The sequence below is a fragment of the Miniopterus schreibersii genome, assembly GCF_964146895.1.
Source record: "Miniopterus schreibersii genome assembly, chromosome: 20".
In the NCBI taxonomy this organism is placed as follows: domain Eukaryota; kingdom Metazoa; phylum Chordata; class Mammalia; order Chiroptera; family Miniopteridae; genus Miniopterus; species Miniopterus schreibersii.
Window position 1 is genome coordinate 24988947 of NC_138122.1, and position 20266 is coordinate 25009212.

At 53.1% G+C, this 20266-nt stretch overlaps 1 protein-coding gene across 3 annotated transcripts in view; it reads left to right on the top strand.

The window, feature by feature from the left end:
* The window catches only part of HVCN1 (hydrogen voltage gated channel 1), a 22179-nt gene continuing 1913 nt past the window's right edge, over positions 1–20266 (top strand). The window contains exons 1-7 of one of the 3 annotated variants that reach the window (XM_081122690.1): positions 1–125; positions 1501–1577; positions 5943–5982; positions 14855–15139; positions 17280–17384; positions 18602–18833; positions 19893–20005. In XM_081122690.1, coding sequence (XP_080978816.1) covers positions 5962–5982; positions 14855–15139; positions 17280–17384; positions 18602–18833; positions 19893–20005 — 756 coding nt within the window. In that variant the 5' untranslated portion in view covers positions 1–125; positions 1501–1577; positions 5943–5961. Of the gene's footprint in view, positions 126–1074; positions 1107–1499; positions 1578–2930; positions 3017–5942; positions 5983–14854; positions 15140–17279; positions 17385–18601; positions 18834–19892; positions 20006–20266 lie in introns of those variants that run through there. The other 2 variants (XM_081122691.1, XM_081122692.1) reach the window with 2 other exon arrangements.

Sequence of the window (20266 nt, forward strand, 5' to 3'; positions counted from 1 at the left end):
ACCCCAGCAGGGAGGTGTGTAGAGAACATAGCTGGCTTCTGCCCTTGGAAGTTTGGGACAAGCGGCCTTCTTGGGAAGACGGAGGCTAATGGAACAAGTGATTCCAGTGTGAGCAGTGAAATAAGGTATAAACGGGGTACTGTGGGGAAGCCTGGGCAAAGGAGGGCCCACAGGGCAGGGACATTACAGCTGGGTCCGGAAGGTGAGTAGGAGTTGGCCTGAGCAAGGCCTGCAGGCAGGAAGGCTCCCCACTCCTGCCAATACCAGCCCTGGAGCAGGGCACCCCCTTTTTACCTCCATCTCTAGCTTCAGCCCCCCTCCAGGGGCATCCTGACAGCTTCAAGGCTGGCCACCCTCTTAGGACATTCCGCCCACCCTTCACCCCCTCAGGTAGCAGATACCGCGCAGGGGACAAGCAAGGCCACTCAGGGTCACCCCTAAGCAACCACGGGTGCGAGGTGGGAGGGTGCCAGCAGCCAGGCCCTGTTGCCCAAGTGTGCCTGGTGGGCGAGGGGGAGGGGAAGGGGGAGACCCGCCCCCAGCTCCATCCCGTCGGAGGAAGTAGCGTCTCCCTCCTCCCCTCGGGCTCGGCGGGGTCGGGATTCTCCGGGTTCGCGGTTGGCCCGACGGGCGGGACTTTTGCGCGTCCGCGGGCCTGCGGGGCGGGCTGGAGAAAGCTGGGGAGCTGGGGAGACGCGCGAACAGGCACGAACCGGGACAGGGGGCCCGGGACTCGGGCTGGAGCCCGAGGCGGGGACGGGACGGAGCTGAGGGCCGGCCGGGAGGGGGCGCGAGGGGGCGCGGGGGGCGGGAGGGGGCGGGAGGGGCGCGGGGGGCGGGAGGGGGCGGGAGGGGCGCGGGGGGCGGGAGGGGGCGGGAGGGGCGCGGGGGGCGGGAGGGGGCGGGAGGGGCGCGGGGGGCGGGAGGGGGCGGGAGGGGCGCGGGGGGCGGGAGGGGGCGGGAGGGGCGCGGGGGGCGGGAGGGGGCGGGAGGGGCGCGGGGGGCGGGAGGGGCGCGGGGGGCGGGAGGGGCGCGGGGGGCGGGGCGCCGCCGGCCGGAGCCGCGCTCGCAGTTGCAGCGGCGGCCGCGGGCGAGCGGAGCGCGGGGTAAGAGCTCCCGGGGGGGGGGGGGGACGCGCCCCCTCTCTGCGCGCAGCCCCTTCTCCCTGCGCCCCGGCCCGAGCCCTCCGAGGAGAGCGGGACCCCCGCCCGTCCCCGGGGGCCCTGGGTGCCCGCGTTTCCCAGCGCTGCGGGCAGTGATTTGCGCCCTGGACTCCCCGCCTTGCCCAGGGGTGGGCCCTGGCGTCCACTGGACGCCTGGAGACGACACTCGCAGGACCTGGCAGAGCAGCCCCCCTTGTCCTCGGTGACCCCCCCTCCCCCGCAGACGGGGACATTGGCAGAACTACCCTCTTGCCTGGAGCTTGGGTCCGGTGCCTTCACCTGGCCACACCCAGGCAGCAGCAGCGGGGGAGGTACCAGCCTTGTCTCCCTCCCGCAGGGGCAGAATCGGGGCGCAGAGAGGCCAAACCCCTTGCCGTGGGCCACAAAGGAGACAGAGCCAGAACTTCTACCCAGGTGGGTGCGAACCCCTAAGTCCGTTCATCCCTCACCCCTGCCCGGCCCTGCACCCCGACTGCAGGGAGTGAGGCCAATGACCAGTATCCCGGGAGGGGGCTGCAGTGAGCCAGCCTGCCCCTCCCGGCAGAAGGAACCCCAAGGGCAGCAAATGCCTCACCTGGGTGAGGGGTGCGAGAAATAGGGTGGGTTGGGGCCAGGTTAAACCCAGGAGTTGGGGGGAGCGGTGCAGGCCCCTCCAGGAACTCCCAGGCCTTTACTCAGCACCTCCTCTGGGCACAGGGGGTGCTTGTGGGCTTAGCCATGGGACTCCACCTCTCCAAGCCTCAGTTTCCTTCTCCTTCCCCTGGGGTTAGGCACGGCGCCTACCTTTCAGGGTTGCTGAGATTAAACGAGATAGTCTCTATGAAGGCTTAGTCTAGTGCCTGGACCGAGCTGTAACCCCCGGTGTCCCCATCCTGCCCCTCTGAGAGCGCTTCTCTGCCCTGGACACCTTTAGGCCGAGGTCGGGCAGAGCTATCTGAGATCTGCAGTGTTTCCGGACAACCCCCCCAGCAGCCCAAGCTAATTGAGTAAGACCCAGGCCGGGGGTGGTGGCAACTTCTCCCTGCTGTGACCCTTTGGAGGAAAGGCTGGTGGGAGCAGGCATTTGAAAACCTTTGGGCTGCAGCTTACACAATTCCAGAACCGCCCTGCATTCCCCAGGCCCTCCTCCCCACTGGTTCGGCAAGGCGGAGGAAGCCGGGGGTATTCTCACTCCCAGACCTGCTCTCCTCATCCTGACACTGGGCCCACAGCAAGTTCTGCCCCTCAGCGTGCATTTGGCTGGTCCCGTCTCAGCCCCCAGGTCCTCAGCATTGAGTCTCCAGTCTCCGGCCACTCTCCTCTCACTCCGCTACCCATCGTAGCCACTCTTCTCTTCTTGGAGATGCTGAGTTCTCTGCTGTCTCAGGGCCTTTGCACGTGCTCCTGCTCCTCCTGGGAATGCTCTTCCCTGCCACCTCCCTGCAGTTCAGGGAAAGACTCCGAATCCTGCCCTAACCAGCCCACTGTGGGAGCCACACTTCGCCTGCTCTCATGCATTACTGGTTTTCCTTCCCATGCTCTGCCCTGCATGATGTTACCTTGCTTATGTGTTTCCTTGGTTCCTCATTAGTCTTCCTGGCTAAAATATCAGCCTACCGGGGTCCTGGTTTTTTTCATGCCCCTTCACCTTGGATCTCCCAGAACCCAACATCACGCCTGGCACATGGTATAAGTTCTGATAATTTTGTACAGTTGCAAGCAGTGTGTGCAACCTGAAGGGTTCTACTTCTCATTGCTTAACAGCATTCTTTCTACATTTCTACACAGACCTCAGAATTGCCATTCCTTCTAACTGCCCGTGGCCTCCTGAGCTTTTCCCTAACCGGCCTGTGCGCTGTTTCCAGGTTCTAGACGTAATACCAACTTTACTTTCAACATTTTTGTACAAATTGCATGTGGGTTTTTTGCTACCAAGGGATGTCTTTGAGATATAGTTCCCAAACCACTCTTGTCAAAGATGGGATCATTCTGAAGGCACATGCTACGTACCATGTGATGGCTGTTTAAAAAAATCATCCCCAGCAGTGTATGCAAGTTTTTCTACAGCCCTCCAAGCATTGGGTGTTCTCATTTTATTTGTTTTGTCTGTTTTAATGGGGAGGCCATGGTAGGTTTAAATTTTCTGTTGCTTGAATTATTGAAGCTGGGTCTTTTTCGATGTATGTGCTAGTTCTGTTTCCTGTCTTGTGAAGGAAGGAAATCTCCAGGGCACCAATATTCTTTCCTTTACCCTGTGGTGATAATTCCACTTGAGCCCATCTAATGAGAGCAGGGGGAGAACAGGAACCCACAGAGCCAAAATGTGCTGGTTGCAGAAACTGCTCTGCCAACCAAGCAGCAAAAAACTCTTTGAGGGTCCCTTAGCATGGTCCTGTGGGGAGAGAAAGAACTCTTTTTTTTTTTTTTTTTTAAGTCTTTGTGAATTTTTTTTCAAACTGGTAATTTTTTAAATGATAAAAGTAGCACATGGTACGCAGAGTTATTCATTGGAACATGGGGCAGCAGAAGATTGGGAAACAACCTACATGTCAATCGCTCGTGGGGCTACACACGTTCCTCTGGGGAAGTCCTGCGCCCTCATTCCAAGCAGTGCACTTGATCTCAAACACACTGATATGGAAAGAACTTGGAGATACTATATTAGTCTCCTGTGACTGCAGTAACAAATGACCACAATTTGATGCCTGAAAACAACATAAGTATATTTTCTTAGAGTTCTGGGAGTCAGGTGTCCGAAATCAGTCTCAGTGGGCCAAAATCAAGGTGTTGGCAGGGCTGTGTTCCTTCTGGAGGCTCTAGAGGAGCGTCCATATCATTGCTTTTACAAGCTTGCAGAGGCTGCCAGCATTCCTTGACTCATGACCCCTTCCCTCCATCCTCAAAGCCAGTAGCGTAAAACCTTCAGATCTCTCTCTGACTCCAGCCTCAGCTTCCGTGTTCACATCTCCCTCTATGTCTGATTCTCATTACCTTGGGCCCACCTGGCAGGGGTGGGGGGTGTCTCAGGATCCTTTATTTAATCCCATCTGCAAAGTCCCTTTTGCCGCATAAAGTGACCTTTTTACAGGTTCTGAGGACTGGGATTAGGATGTGCGCATCTTCAGGGGTCTCTTATTCTGCCAACCACACCTTAAATGGAAATAAGCGAGGTTCAGAGCAGAGTGTTGGGCTCACATTTGTTTAAGGAAAAAGGAAAGAGAAAAAGAATAAATGTTTACGGGCTTGTGAAGGCTGCATAGGAAACTAGTGAGAGTGGCTGCTTCTGGGAAGATTGGGTAGAAAGGAAACTTGTCATAGTATTTCTTTTTGTGTTATTTAAATTTTTTACTACATGCATATGTCACCATGTTAAAAATAATTTTTAAGTAATATGTCACCATGTTAAAAATAATCTTTAAGAAGTAGCACACAGTCATTGTAAAAGTTCAGGCCATCCCGATGCTGAGAGAAGGAAAATTCCCACCCCCAAGTCACTCCCTTTTCTCCAGCTATAACCACTGTGAAGAGTTTGGCTCTATCCTTGCAAACTTTTCAAAAAATGCATATGTAATTTTTTCACATAGGTGGGCTCATACTCTACACACTAGTTTGTAATGTGATGGCGGGGAGGTTACTATAGTGTTTACATCTTTTCTTATCCATATAGGAAGGTGTAATAGCACCAGAGTCTCCCACTGCTCAGATGACCGTAACTGACTTAACCAGACCCCTGTTGATGGACTTTCAGATTCTTTGCTGCTTTTCACAGCACTCACGACACTGTAATCTATACGTCTGGGGTTTTTAAACTGGAGCGAAATTCATATAACAGGATTAAGCATCATAAAGTGAACAGTTCAGTGGCATTTAGTGCATCGACAGTGTTGTACAATCTCCACTCTAGCTAGTTCCAGAAGATTATCATCACCCCAAAAGGATACCGTCCCCATTAAGCTCTCACTCCCCATCCCCCTCTCCCCCTCCCTGGCAGCCACCAGTCTGCTTTCTGTGTCTACAGATTTGCATATTCTGGATATTGTATATCAGTGGAATCATGTCCTCTGTGATGTTTTGTGTCTGGTTCTTTCACTTAGCGTAATGTTTTAGAGGCCTGGTTGATATCGTAGCACGTGTCAGTACTTCTCTTTTTTTTTAATTAATTTTTTATTGAGGTCTAATTGGCATACAAAATTCTTTTAGTTTCAGATATATAACAGTGATTCAATGTTTATATATATTATAAAAGTTTTTTTTTTTTATGGCTGGATGGCATTCTATTGCATGGATATAACATTGTTTATCCACTTATATGTCCATGGACACTTGGGTGGTTTCCACCTTTTGGCCATGAATATTTTTGTGTACCTATATTTGACTGGGTGCCTGTATCAATTCTTTTTTTTTTTTTTTTTAAGGTATCTTTATTAGATGTCAGAGAGAGGGAAGGAGAGAGAGAGAGAGAGAGAGAATCATCAGTGATGAGAGAATCATTGGTCGGCTGCCCCCTGCACGCCCCCACTGGGGATTGAGCCTGCAACCGGGGCCTGTGCCCTGATCACCGGGAATCAAACCACGATCTCTTGGATCAGAGGCTGATGCTCAACCGCTGAGCCACGCCGGCCGGGCTGTATCAGTTCTTTCGGGTACATACCCAGGATGTACGTCCTTTGAGCTTTATTATTTATTATTTTTAGTTAATCAAGTTTTTAAAAAATTTGTAAGGAAGTATTACAAAGCACACATGAAGGCAAATGATAGCAGGATGACAGATCTGGACAATTTTTTTTTTTTATTTTCCAGATCCGGAGACGACAGGAAAATGTCTACGTGGGATGAAAAGGTAAGTTGATTCTGGGACCTCCCAGCCTTGAGAAGATAACTGCTTGGCCTTTCTAACAGGACTGAGGGAAAATGCCAGTGAGTTCCAGTGATGGTTACTAATCAGAGAAAGGCAAATGGAAATAGCTCGTATTTTCTTCATTTTTAGTTTCCTATTAAATTAAGCAGATCGAAAAGAGCGAGCGGAAGTGCTCCAAGCCGGTGGTTCTGTGATGGGTCAACCCGCACAGCTGTTCTGGAAAAAAATAATTCACTGTGTGTATCAGGAATCATGAAAATGTTTGTGATCAAACCTGGTCGTCTCACTTATGGGAAAGGAAATGACCCATAAAAAGGAAAAAGGTACAATTTTGGCGCCGTATTTCTTAGCACATCAGACACCGTAGATTATAGACGCCCCGTTATTTTATGTACCACGAAGAAGAAAAAACAGTGCGGCCATTTACTGTGATATAACGTGACAGCGCTGAAACTGGTCAATTGTAAAACACATTCAGATTTCAGAAATGTTAAGATGTGTGAAAATGTGGTCTTCGAATTGGTGATGAAGGTGCTAAAAATGAGGAACAACCAGAAAAACGCCATCGTGAGACCAGTGACTCCCTGTTAACTTTCTCCACCATTGAGAAGGTATAAATAGGTCTGGTGCCTGGACCTAGTGGGAAAACAGGGTGCAGAATTGTCTGCAGTCTTTGATGTAATTGTAAAGGACTTAGACCAGGGACAGAGAGAGGCAGACGGGATGGGTAGATGATGGGAAGTGTGGTGTGCCGGGACTGTGGTGAATTTATTTCCTTTTGGTCGTGTTTTCACAGTGTTAACACTGAAGGGAACTGATCTAGGGAAAGGTCTGCTCACTGGGGAAATGCCAGCAGGTGAAGCCGGGGGTGGGGTCCGGGTGAGTTGGGGTCTGATGGAGCCAGGGAGCTTCTGGGACATGTCCCAGGGGTGAGGCGGGTGTGAGGCCACGGACACAGCGGGAGAAGCAGAGGGTTGGAAGGCAGAACCAAGGACACCTGGGGACCTCCTGGGGTCGGGAGCCTGTTTGTCATCACACAGAGGCCGTTTGAGAACCTGGCCCAGCGGCATTGTGGGGAGCTGGGGAGATTGGGCCCGGGCCACTTGTAGCGACTAAGCCTCTTAACTGATCCAAAGAACAAGTTTCTATCATTATTATGGAGTTAATTGTGTTTTTAAAAAAACTGTTTTAATAGGATTGCTTTTAGGAGCTTTGTGATTTTCCAGCTCTCCTGGTGTTCGAGAGGAAAACAGCTGTGTTGTAGGAGAAACTGGTGGGGTTTTTAGCCATGATTCAGACCTGGTTTGCTGTAGCCAACTCTGCTGAGGGGCTCAGCAGGCTGGGGACACCTGCCCTCCTCAGAGTCCCTCTCTGCCCCTCCCCACCTCTCTGAGCCTCACTCTTCCTTTTCTGTAAAACGGGAACAGTGGCTCCCTGCTAGAGCTGCGGCGAGGATGAGCCAAGACTGTGCGTGGACAGTACTTGGCGGGATGCCCAACTATAGCAGACACTTAACCCCCGGGGGCTGTGCACTTGATCATGAGGACAGGTTGGGTTTGCAGCCCATCAGCTGACCTATTCCTCCCCTCAGATGACTGCGTGTCATCGGCCACCTCTGGGGAGCGTGGGACCCAGGGGTGCTTAGAAAGCCTTGTACCCCTTTGGCTTATTTCTCACAAGGTCCCCGGAGACTCTCGGTTCATTCATGGGGCTGGTTCTCAACCTGGGTTGCTCATGGAAGATCCCAACACCCAGGCCACCCCTAGACCGACTGAATCACAGTCTTGGGGTCTGGGGCCCAGGCGTTGGGGTTCTTGACAGGGTGTGGGTCCATTGTGCAGCCAGGACTGAGAGCCACTGGTTAGACTGCGAGGCAGGAAAATTGGGTGCCCTGCACTCTGCTTGTCCTGTTCTTTCCCTGGCCGGACGCATCGCTGAGACACTGGGGGATGGTGTCACCCAGATGACTCATTCACACTCTGGATAGGTCTCAATTTCTAGCTGGATAACTGCACTTTTCCCCCCTTTCTGTGCTTTCGTTTTAATTCTGTGCTTTTGTAAACAAAAGGAGGGGGCTCTGGGCCACGCAGCCTGGGTCAGAAACCCACTCCCTATTTCTCACTGGCTGTGTGACCTGGGCACGGCGCTTGGCCTCTCTGTTCCCCATTTCCTCACCTGTAAATGGAGGTTCAGGCCCCCACTTCGTGGAGTGTTTGCGATGGGTTATAAAGGGCTTCGCACCGAACTCAGAAATGGCAGGTGCTCTAGTTGCAACCACTACGATTTCCATTACCGTGGATATTGTTTCCCACATCGCCTCCACCCAGCCTCGTGATCTTGCTGGCTTGGCAGACTCTTAGCAGGAGGGATCCCGATCCTGCAGGAAAAGGAGAGAAATGTTGCAGCGCTGGACTGGATGGGGGGTGGCGGCCCGCAGTCTGTCCCCTCAGCCCATAAGCGGCAACCCCTCCCCCAAAAGCTGGTCAGCCGTCACCGGTGGCTGTTTCTGTGAACCTCAAACTTCCTCCCCACCCTAGAGAAGGAAAAACTGTTACGCTTATTTAAAGACTTCCCTGATTTTAAAAATAGGCATTCCTCAGAACACACATCCCCAGGGGCTGGGGGGCAGGGGCCTGCGGGGGTCAGCAGCTTGCTGCTGGGAGCCTTCCCGCCGGGATGCAGGGATGCAGGGATGCAGGGATGCAGTGGGCCCTCCAGGCTTGTGTAGCGGGAACCTGCAGTCACCAGCTGCAGAGGACGGCGCCTGAGCAGGGACCCACCTGGGCTCTGCCCTGATGGGGGCGACAGACTCCGACAGTCACACCAGCAGGTGGACCTGGCTGCCCGGGCGGCTGAGGGGCCCGTGCGAGTGCAGCGGGGGAGGTGCCTGCGTGGCTTCCAGGAGCTGGGGTGCTTGGGGGACACCTCCTGGAGGGGAAAGGGAGAAACGTGACAAGGTGGAAGAGGCGCGGGAATTTTAGGCAGGGGGACGTTGTAAAGGCCCTGTGGTTAAAGGAACTGGTGGCGTGCAGAGGGCTGAATAGAGACACTGGCCCCAGCTGAGAGGGTGGCGAAAGGTGAGACCAGATAGGCGGCGGAGGCCACGGCCTGCAGAATAGGTGTGAGCCTCTGGGAGGCACTTGGGTCTTCTTTCTTTCTTTCTTTCTTTCTTTCTTTCTTTATTTATTTATTTATTTATTTATTTATTTATTTATTTATTTATTTATTTATTTAAAATATATCTTTATTGATTTCAGAGAGAGAGAAACATCAACGATGAGAGAGTCATTGATCGGCTGCCTCAAGCCCTCAACCTGGGCATGCGCCCTGACCGGGAATCGAACCGTGATCTCCCAGATCCTAGGTCGGTGCTCAATCACTGAGCCCCGCCCCGCCAGGCGGGGTCTTTATTTTTAAGAGCAGTGGGAAGCCGAGGAAGAGTCTTAAATAAGGGAGTGTGTCAGAGGTCCCCAAGGTCACCCCAGGTTCAGTGCTTTCCTAGGAGAGAAGACTTTACCACTGATGCTAATTTGTTCATTTTTTAAAATTCCACATGAGCAAGTTCTCAGTGTAAGAAACTAAAACAACAAACTGGTAGATATTAGGCTGAATCACGTGAAATTGTCCATTTCTACCAGTTTTGGCCTACAGAAAGAGTAATTTTTTAAGTCTTTTGTTTCAGGAAAGTTTTCTTGAATTACGTCTTGAGCTCTTTGTTCTTTCCCGTCGTGGTAGCTTTTTTATCCAGAGATTCTAGTTACGTATTTGTCGGACATATATGTGTCTAGATGGAGTCGTTTTCCCTCCCTTCTTCCCTCCCCCTCAAACACTTCATTCCCACTCAGTTCTCTGCAGGCGGGGTCTTTCTTCCTCCAAAAGTGGCTAATAGGAAAACAAGAGTCTCTCTCCATTCTCCAGTTCACGCCCACTCCCTTCCCAGGAGTAACCATTTGGTATGAGTTGTTGATTTTTTTTTAAAAAATCAATTTTAGAGAGAAAAAGAGAAACATCGATCGGCTGCCTCCCGCACTGGCCCCAACCAGAGATCAAACCCACAGCCTGACTGGGCATCGAACCTGCCGCCTTTCGGTGCACAGGACGGCGCTCCAGCCCCCTGAGCCACGCGGGCCAGGGCTCTGCCTCCCACTGTATGTGGCCTACTCCTCTGTGTGTCATCTCTTCTTATAAGACACCAGTCATCGGATTTAGGGCCCAGCCTAAATCCAGGATGATTTCGTCTCAGTATTTTTAATTACATCTGCAAAGGCCTGTATTCCAAGCCAGGCCACGTCCCGAGGTCCCGGGTGGGTGCGAATTTCAGAGCCGCCACAGTGCAACCCGCCGCGTCCCCCGAGCAGGCGGCTGCCCAGTCCCGGCTGCCTGGCTTTTCCTCCCCGTGTGTCCTGACACATGAGCTCCTCGTCACGCAGCCCAGGGGGCAGATCCTGGCTCTGCCGTTTTTCCAAGGATGGACTTTGGATGTGTCTCCTCCCTCGCCAGAGACCTAAAATTATGTCCTCGACCTCAGTGGGTTGTTAGGAATTTAAATGACATAGCACCTTTAAGGAACTCAGTGTTGTGTTAATATAATAAATAATATCACTAAGTGTGAGTCATAATCGATGTCGTTGCTATTGTGTCTTGTTGGAGTTTTAGGGTGGGGATTTTGATTAATAAGCACATCGGGTCCCCAAAAGTGAGCTCTGGGAGGGAACGGGAAAATGGGGACACAAAGGACACCGGGCCCTGGGAATCGGGACTCTGCTGAATTTCTTAAAAAGTTCCATTTTCTGTGATTGTTGGATGACCGTGAACTAGGTTCTTCCTCTCCTGCAGATGGCAGCTTCAGAGTCTGTAAAAATAGACATTCATCAGAACACGTTTTCTCCACCTCGGTCTGTTTTTCTCATTCCTTCCCTCTCTCCCAGGTAGTAGTAATTTTTCCGGTAAACCTGTCACCTGTCAAAGAGGAGTGGGTGATTCGATGATCTTCGAGGGACAGCTCCTGCAGGGTTTTTGTTAATTCCTCTCTTAGATATTTACGGAGCCCCTCCCTGTGGCTGGGGGAGGAAGAGCCTGGGCCTCCCCCCCCAGAGTTGGCAGGAGCCAGGCACTCGCCAGAGGCACCGTGCTCACTAGTGAGTGGTGTGATGAAGCAGAGGAAGGACCCTCAGCCCGCGACGGCCTCCCGGGGGAGGTAAACTAGACGCCTGTAAGGCCTGAAAGGGAACTAGGGTGAGACAGGCAGACGGTATTCTGGACGGTGGGGACAGGCTGGGCAAAGTTCTGGAAGCAAGAGACAGCGCGATTTATTCTAGAGCCGAGAGGTGTTCAGTGTAGCTGGAGCGTGGCGGAGGCCGGGAGGACACCAGGGCCTGGGGGGACCCAGAGAGCTCTGCCTGTGTCCCGAAGGCAGCAGCTGGCAGGCATGGGGGTGCAGGTAGGGGAGAGCAGGGACACTGGCCGCTGCTGCGTGGAGAAAGGATGCGGGGCGGGGGGCCGAGTAGGGCGGCTGGTGCAGGTGTCCTGTGGGCCAGAGAGGGTTAGACGGACAAGAGGAGGAGGAGGAGGGTGAGTGGTGTTGAAGGGGTTACACGGGTGAGCTCCAGGGAGAGACAGGAGCCAGGGATGACTCTTAGTTCTGGGCTTGGGCTGCAGGGTGGATGCGATGCTGTGTCCTGGGGGACCATAGAGGGAGGAGTGGATGTGGGGGAAAGATAAGAAGTCAGTTCATTTTGGGTCACAGCAAACAGGATACCAGACCGCTGGCTGAGACTTTGAACATGAGCAGCGTTGAGAACACAGGTGTGCTGGGACCGCCGAAGGGGGAGAGTCACCCTGCACCGGGACAGGGTCAGGGTCCTCGAGGACTTCAGACGGCGTGGGGGCAGGGACATGGTACAGGACACGAAGGAGGGCGGCCAGGGATAGGAGAGAAATCAACAGGTGAGACCGTCAAAAAGAGCGGAGTCAACAGTGTGACAGTTAAGCAGGTGGGAGCCACCGTTGTGGGCTTTGACCTGAAGGTGATCCCAGAGAGAGTAGGGTCAGAACATAGTGGGACAGCAAGAAATAGTACAGGGGGGATGGGCATGGGGGGTTTCCAGTGCCGGGGACTCTACTGGTCTGGATTCTTGGGGTTGCAAGTGACAGAAACAACTCAGTTTAGCTTAAGCAGCAAAGGAAATCCATCAGGGCGTGTGACTGAAAAGCCTGGGGGGTCGCAGAGGCCGGCCGCGGGCCAGCAAGCAGAGAAGTGAAATATCCATGGACGGTGATGAAGTTGGAGGAGTGGAGATGGGAGTTTTCGATGCTGAAGAATAGTAATAATAGCCGTGACCATGGAGGGCCAGGCACTTGCGGTTGGTCCCCTGCTTTCCTCACTGAGTCAGTCCCTGTGTCCACCTGAGTCAGTCCTTCCGTCCGGGCTCGGTGCGGAGAACTCGAGCGGAGAGCCCAGGCACAGAAAAAGATTTCTGGTGGATTTTAGAGGCCCCAACATTTTCATGATGAGCTATTTTGTTGCCCTTTTCTGGAACTTTTCTGCTTCTGAAATGACAGAATTTTGACTTAAAAGCAGAGTTGTTTTCTGCTCTGCTGGGTGCTGTAAATATTTTCATCCCGGATTACTAAAAGTTGCTCTCTTACTGGTCGCAAGGTTTCAGAAGGCAAAATTTCCTCTCCCGTAAAATATAAATGTGGTTTTTGCAAAGCATCCAGAAGCTCCACCGTGCTGCAAACTGTAAGCACAGGAGGTTTCTATCTGCCAGGTGAGGTGTTTAGGGGGGAAATTGTGGCCAGTAGCTATCCTTGGCCAGCCCTGGGAACCAAGTGACAGAGGGGTCAGCCTGAGACAAGCCGCAGCCCAACATGGGAAATGGACCAGTGCCCTCAGCCAAGAGGGTCGGGGGCGGGGGGGGCTTCTGTTCTAATTCAGGTGTCACATGAGACTGAGGACACAGGTTCTGCCTTCATGGAGCTTAAATGCTTATGTGGAGAGAGAAGTAATAAATAAGCCACACAAAAAGATTTCTGGTCAGAAACTGTGATAAGAGCTCTCAAAGGTGAGGTAAAGAATATAGAGAGGTTATAAAATTAAGAAGGGGTCTGATTTACATTTTAGGGGTCAAGGAGGGCCTCTCTGAGGAAGGGACCTTTCAGCTGAGGCTTCAAGCATGAGAAAGAGGGAGCCAAGCTGGGCATGGGGAGAAGAGCATTCCAAGTTGAGGGAAGAGCCTTTTGATTCCCTCCATTTCCAGCCCTCCTACCCTCGCCGAGGCAACCACTATCATGAAGTTGGTGTCTCCTTCCAGTCCATTCTTTTGTATGTTTGCCCTCCCTGGTGTTCCTTGAGCTTCTTGGATCTACATGTTTATATTTTTCTATCAAATTTGGAGATTTTTTTTCCAGCCATTATTTCTGCAAATATTTTTTTCTGCCCTAATCTCGCTCATCTCCTTCTGGTATTCCAGGTACATGGATGGTAGACCACTTAATATTGTCTGTAAGGCTCTGTTCTTCGCCCCCTACCCCTAGCCTTTTTTCTCTCCACACTTCTGCTGGATAGTTTCTCTTCTTTCATCTTTAAATTCACTCACCTTTCCTTCTATAGCATTTAATCAGCTGTTAAGCTCATCCAGTGATTTTTCATTATACATATGTGTTTTTCAGTTCTAGAGTATCCATTTGTATCTCTTTTATAGTTTCCATTTCTCTGTTGAGACTCTCTGTTCCTCATTAAGTTCCTGTTTTCTTGAAATCCTTGAATGTATTTATAATAACCATTTTCAAATCTTTGTTGGCCAATTCCATTTACCTCTGTCTATTTTGAGCTAATAAGCTTTTTTTTTTTTTTTTTTTTTTTTTTTTACTGGTTATGGCCACATTTTCTGTCTAGTAATTTTTTATTATATGCTGGACATTATGAAGGTTATGTTGTTGAGTATGTTCTGCTGTCTTCCCTAATAGAGTATTGCGTTTTGTTCCAAAAGGCAGTTAATTTATTCTGTGTGTAGTGTGAGGTAGGGATCTTTCATTTATTTATTTTTCTATTGGAAAAGCCAGTTAGTTGTCCTAACCTCGCCAGCCTTTCCCGCTTCTCTGGACTGCCACCACCATCCCATCCAGGTTTCCACAGGGACCTGCGTCTGCTTTGGGCTCTCTTCTCCTGCTCCACCGACCATATTGCTTATTCTTGTATCCATGCCTGAAAGTTTTCATTATTGAACTTTATAAAAAATATATTATCTGGGCAAAGAGGGGAAGATTATTTGCTTTTTGCTTTGAAGTCATGGGTCTTTAAACCACTGTCCATCGCGTATTTAAAACAGCACTAGCCGATCCTAGAAAAAAAATGTTTTCTGCTCACCTTTCAAGGGCTGATCTGTGGCATGGAGCAGAGGGGAGGGGAGGGGCCTTCGCTTGTCTGTGAAACTGGGTACTTTTACTTTTGGCTTTCCCCTCCCCCGCTCCAACTCTCACCTCGTTTTCAGCTTGTGATGTCTTCGACCCATGCTGCGTTCTTCGGGTCCTTACACGTGGGCCAGTGATGGGTACTGGGTAACCGGCCTGTAGTACCAGTTCCGTTGGTTGCTGCCACCCAGAACGCTGTGATAGGCCGGGAGGGTCTGGTGTTTCCTGTTGCCTCACTGCCACCGACAATCTGGATTCCAAAAATAGTAGCCCGAGAAACCACCGTGACCTCACGGGCTCTGTGCTCAAGCTCTGGGACTGTCCTGGCCCCTGGGGCCCGGCGGGGCCCTGCTCCCCGCCAGAGAGACGCGGGGCGCCAGCCGTCTGGACGGGCTCCGGGGCCGCCCTGCCTGAGCACCCGCGCTCTGTCCCCTCCCCGCAGACAGTCACCCGCAGGGCCAAGGTGGCGCCCGCCAGGAAGATGAGCCGGTTCCTGAAGCACTTCACGGTCGTGGGGGACGACTACCACGCCTGGAACGTCAACTACAAGAAGTGGGAGAACGAGGAGGAGGAGGAGGAGGAAGAGCAGGAGGAGCAGCCGCCGGCCCCGGCCTCGGCCGAGGAGGGCAGGGCCGCCGAGCCCGCGGGCGCCCCCGACTCCGCACCCAGGCACCCCCGAGAGTTCAGGGCCACGCTGAGGAAGCTCTTCAGCTCCCACAGGTTTCAGGTAGGTGGGCAGAGGCCGGCGACGCCTGGGGTGGGGCAGAGCCGTCAGCTGAGAGTCACGAGGCCAGGTGGGGGGCGGCTCTGCCACCGCCTCATTCACTGTGCAGGTGTCCCCCGAGCACTGACCACGTGCCAGGCGCCTGGGTACACAGGGCAGGTCCCGTGTTGTCAGGGATTAAGTCATGACCCAAAGGCCCGTCATCTGATGAGTAGATAAACAAAATGTGATAGAGCCACGCGATGGAATATTATTCAGCCGTGAACAGGAGTGAGGCACTGACTCCGGCTACCACGCGGATGGCCTTGGGAACATGATGCTGAGTGAGAGAAGCCAGGCACAGGCGGCCACGTAGTGTGTGATTCCATTTATGTGAAATGTCCAGAACAGGCAAATCCATAGACACAGAAAGCGGAGCGGTGGTTGTCACAGGCTGGAGGGACGGAAGGATGAGCGGTGACTGCGTCATGGATACAGGGCTCCCGTCTGGGGTGGTGCACATGTTCTGGAACTGCGTAGTGGCGATGGTGCCACAGCCTTGGGAATAGACTTAATGCTGCTGAACTTTATGCCAAGTTTAAAGTGGTTAACAGGGTACATTTTATGTTATGCAAATTTAACCACACACACACAAAGTAAATTAAAGGGTAAACATTGGAGGCAGGGAAAAACCGTTCCTGAGGTTATTCAGCAAGCACTGTGTGCCAGCCCTGAGTTATCAGGGCCCAGAGGGTCCCGTGCCTTACTGACTCAGCGCCTGGGGGCCTCGGTCTCCTCTTTTGTGGGCTGATGCCAAAAGCATCTGCCAGGCTTGACACGCCACCAACTTCCAGGTGTGGTTTTGGGGAGAACGTGAGAGGGAGACGTGGGCTTCAAAGAATAGCAAAGGGTCGAAGCCTTCTACAGAGTTTGGGATCTGTCCCAGCATCTTTTGACTTTGCAGGATGCACGAAGGTGGAGCCTGGCCAGCCCTCTGAGCCCCACCCCTCAGCCCTCAGGCGGGCAGGCAGGTGTCCAGGGCAGGTCTGAGTCCCAGGAGAATGCAAGAGCCCAGGGGCGTTGGGGAACCCCAAAGCCCCTTGTCAGCCAGTTGCCAAAAGGAGCCATTTGGGGGAACTCTGGACCCAAATAATCCAGTTCCTACCAAGAGCCAGTGTCCCTTCTGGAAGCACAGAGAAGCAGCCCTTGCCTCTCTCATCACTGACTCTGTTCCAGGGAAAATGGAAAAACTTTTATTTTGTTGGGTTTTGGTTTTTTTTTTGCTTTCATGTGGCTTAGAGGAAGAATGCAGGCCTGGGAGCCCGGCACAGTGCTTTCCTCTGCGGCTGTGACAGAAAGGGAAACGTGGTATTAAGTTGTTGGGGTTGAAATCCCAAACCCTCAATTTCAGGAGCAGAAGGAAGGAGCCAGCTTCCTTCCAGCTGCAAGGAGAGCTGTGGACCATCCCCTTCTGGGAGGTGGTTTCTCAGCACCTGTGTGCGAGGCGGGGGGGTGGGGAGGGTGTCAGCGGTAGGCATGGTGGACAGGTCCCTGTCCTCACTCATGGAGCTTCCATGCTCAGCAGAGGCAGCCATTCCAGAAACCACTAGGCAGACACTGGTTACTAGTGCGGAGAAGCCCTCTGCAGGGAAACAGAAAGGGAATCTGAGAGGCCCCGGGGTGGGGGAGACCTGTCTGGGATGGGGAGGCCGAGGAGGACCTGGAGGAGGTGACATTTCCCCTAACACTGGCGACCTCTTGGTGCCTGGGAAGACGCTCAACCAACTGAGCCACACCAGCCGGGCCCAAGACGTTTTTATTAGGTATTTCTTTGCCATCTAGGAATTAGCAGTTTGGTCTGAGAGATGCTGGGAAGCAGTGCGCAAGGAAGAAAAAGACAAGTAGCGATGGCGGGTCAGTGAGCGAGCTGTCCCCAGATGCCCTGGTCCAGGCGCTGCCGTGAATAGGCTGGGAAGGCGGCGGGAGGAGGGGCTGGCCCCCGTCGGGCTCCCCGCAGGGTGCTCGGGCTGTGGTCGGCAGCCTCGCATCCTTGGCATTTTCCCCTGGTGGTTTCATCCAGATGTTTCCACACCAGCCCTTGAGAGATGGAAGGCGGGTCTCCATTGAGGTCTCCTGGTGTCTCACTGCTCCCCTCGGTCCGCAGGTCATCATCATTTGCCTGGTTGTCCTGGACGCCCTCCTGGTGCTGGCCGAGCTCATCCTGGACCTGAAGATCATCCAGCCCGACAAGAACAACTACGCCGCCCGGGTAGAGTGTCAGCAGCCCTTTGATATGGTTCACATCTGGTGTCCGCACTGAAGGGGGTCCGAGTGGGGTGGATAGCACCCGCCTTGAGGCTCACGAGGGCAGTCTGGTGCTTTTAGTCTAGGGCAGAGGAAATGTCTTCCTTTCTAAGTTATAGATCAGCATTTACTACAAGCAGGAAACTCTCCTTTCACCTGATGGCTGTCCTAGACCTCTGAGGGGGAGCGAGTCTCCGATTCCAGAAGGGGGCGGGGGTCTGGCCAGGAGAATGATACTGTCCCGTCCCCCTAGAGGCAGACCCGCTAGTGCCCCTGTAGGCGTCCTGATGGGGTCCCTAGGCTGGAGCCATCGGGGGATGTAACGCCGTTTACTCCCTGATTCACGCTTCCGGCCGAGTTCCTCCCAGACATTCGTCCAAGGCTTTGCTACAAGACGTGGGGCCGAGTTGCCCACATCAAAGCCCAATAAGATGCGAACCAGGGTTTGCAGCCAAGAAAGTAAGGATTTATTAAGGGGGTCGCAGGTGAGCTGCTGTTCAGAAGACCTGGTTCCCCCGTGGCATCCAGGGGATGGACTTGATAGGGAAAAAGTCATTGATCACGGTGACTAAAGGAGTCAGGGTCGTGGTCTCTGCTGACTGGTTGGCGCTAGGGAAGGGGGTAGCTGATCATGGTATCTGGTCCCGATGTCCGCCATGGTGTCGTCCTGTCTGATTTTGCAAGGATGTGTTTGGTGGGATCCCTCTGCTTTCCTGGGAGCTGAGGCCAAGATGCTTTCTTTAGTTTGAAAACTCGGCCTCACTAGTGCATAGCCCCAGGCCCTTGCTCCTAACACTACTGGATGCTGACCAGAACCTCACTGTCCCGAGGGCTTCATGATTAAGCAAAAGACAGGGAGGTGGGTGAGTCAGGTGGCTGGGCGAGGCCAGTTTGAGTCAAAGGAAAAAAAAAAAATCAAAAGAAAAGACCAAATTAAAGGAAGTAAGGTTTCCGTTGGGTACAGCATCTCTGTGCCAGTAGGCATGGTGAATGTTTTCAGTTCTGCCATCGCCCAGCTGTCCTTCCGAGAGCAGAGCGGAGCCGTCTAGGGCGTCCGGCTGTTACCTGCCCGGTGCTGGCACGGGCTCGGGGCCGGTGGGCGAGTGGGTCTCCGGCGGCCTGGCAGGCGCGCTCAGGCCAGCTGGCCGGGGCGCTGCCCTCACTGTGCCCCCTCGCCCTCAGGTGTTCCACTACATGAGCATTGCCATCCTGACCTTCTTTATGATAGAGGTCTTCTTTAAAATCTTCGTTTTCCGCTTGGAGTTCTTCCACCACAAGTTCGAGATCCTGGACTCTGTGGTCGTCGTGGTCTCCTTCGTCCTTGACATTGTCCTCCTGTTCCGGGAGCATGAGTTCGAGGCTCTTGGGCTGCTCATTCTGCTCCGGCTGTGGCGGGTGGCCCGGATCATCAACGGTACGTCCCCTGGCTCCCGGGCTGCGGAGCAGAGAGGAGGGTGGGCGGGCCCGGGGTGGGCACAGAGGCCACGGGCCAGGGTTTCCATCTCCGTCTCCTCCCCCTGCCTCTGGGGGAGCGTGAAGCGGTCAGACCTGGCGTCCCTCCGCCTCTGTGGCTAAGAATCGGCGCCCAGACAGGCTCTGAGAGGAACTGCCTTTCTCCTTTAGGCCGTTTCCATGGTGGTTGGATGTTTACGGAAAGGGTTAGACTAATCCCTGAAGAGAATTTTATCAGACCCTATCCCACCTTGCGGGGGTCCATCCAAAAGGGGTGCAAAGAAGCTGAAAAATGATTTACATTAGATCCCACCCCCTTCGAGAGAAGCACAACACGTGTTAGTGTGATGAAGGCTCTGAGGACTGTAATATTGTCCAGATTGACCAGTTTACACTTTCTGGGGAGGTAACACTGTTCACACGCTGTAGCCTTTGGCTCTGGAGTTCACAATTGGGGTAATACTGCTTATTTCAGGTAAAAATCCAGTGCCTTGCACACCCTGTTTGTACGGGAGTCCTGTCTCAGAGAAGCCATGTTGCTGCTGTGATTTATTTTTATTGATTTGAGAGAGGGGGAAACGTCGATGTGAGAGAGACATTGATTGGGTGCCTCCCGCACATGCCCGACCAGGGCGGGATCACAGGTACACGCCCTTGACTGGGCCTCGACCCCGAGACCCTTCGGTGCACGAGCCGACTCTAACCACGGCGCCACACGACCGGGCAGCACCTTTGTGCTTTTGCGCACACGGCTGCTGGGCAGTGCTGTCGTGAGCAAGCTCTGTGGTAAGGAGCTTAACTTAGGCTCACTGCTCAATGATTATTTTTAAGGATTTTTCAGCCCATGGGAACTGAAGAGAAACATTTCACACCTAGGTGCCAAGTAGCTCAGAAATGAAATCCATTTCCACTTGTCTGTCACCGCTCTTCCCAACTGTATACGTTTTTAAGTAACACAGATATTTTTTTCTAGTGGTTAAATTAGAAACCAATATCATTAAGACCCTCAATTATTTTTCAGGCATAATTATCTCGGTTAAGACACGTTCAGAACGGCAACTGTTGAGGTTGAAACAGATAAATCTACAGTTGGCCACCAAGATCCAGCACCTTGAGTTCAGCTGCACTGAGAAGGTAAGAAAGCACTTCCGGGGATGTCACCTGTGTGCAGTGGCCCACCTTCAGCACAGCGCTGCTCACACCAGGCCTTCGCTCAGGTGGTGCCCGGAGCCAGGAGCGTCCCTCCCCTTGGCCCAGTCTCCCTCGCCCTTTCAGAGACGGCTCAGGCATTGCCCCCTTCCCAGAGCTGCGCCAGGTGCCCCCCCTTTTGTCACTGCTACTGTCCATTGGACCCCATCTGACTGTAGCAGTCGCCCTCAGTGGAACAATTCCACA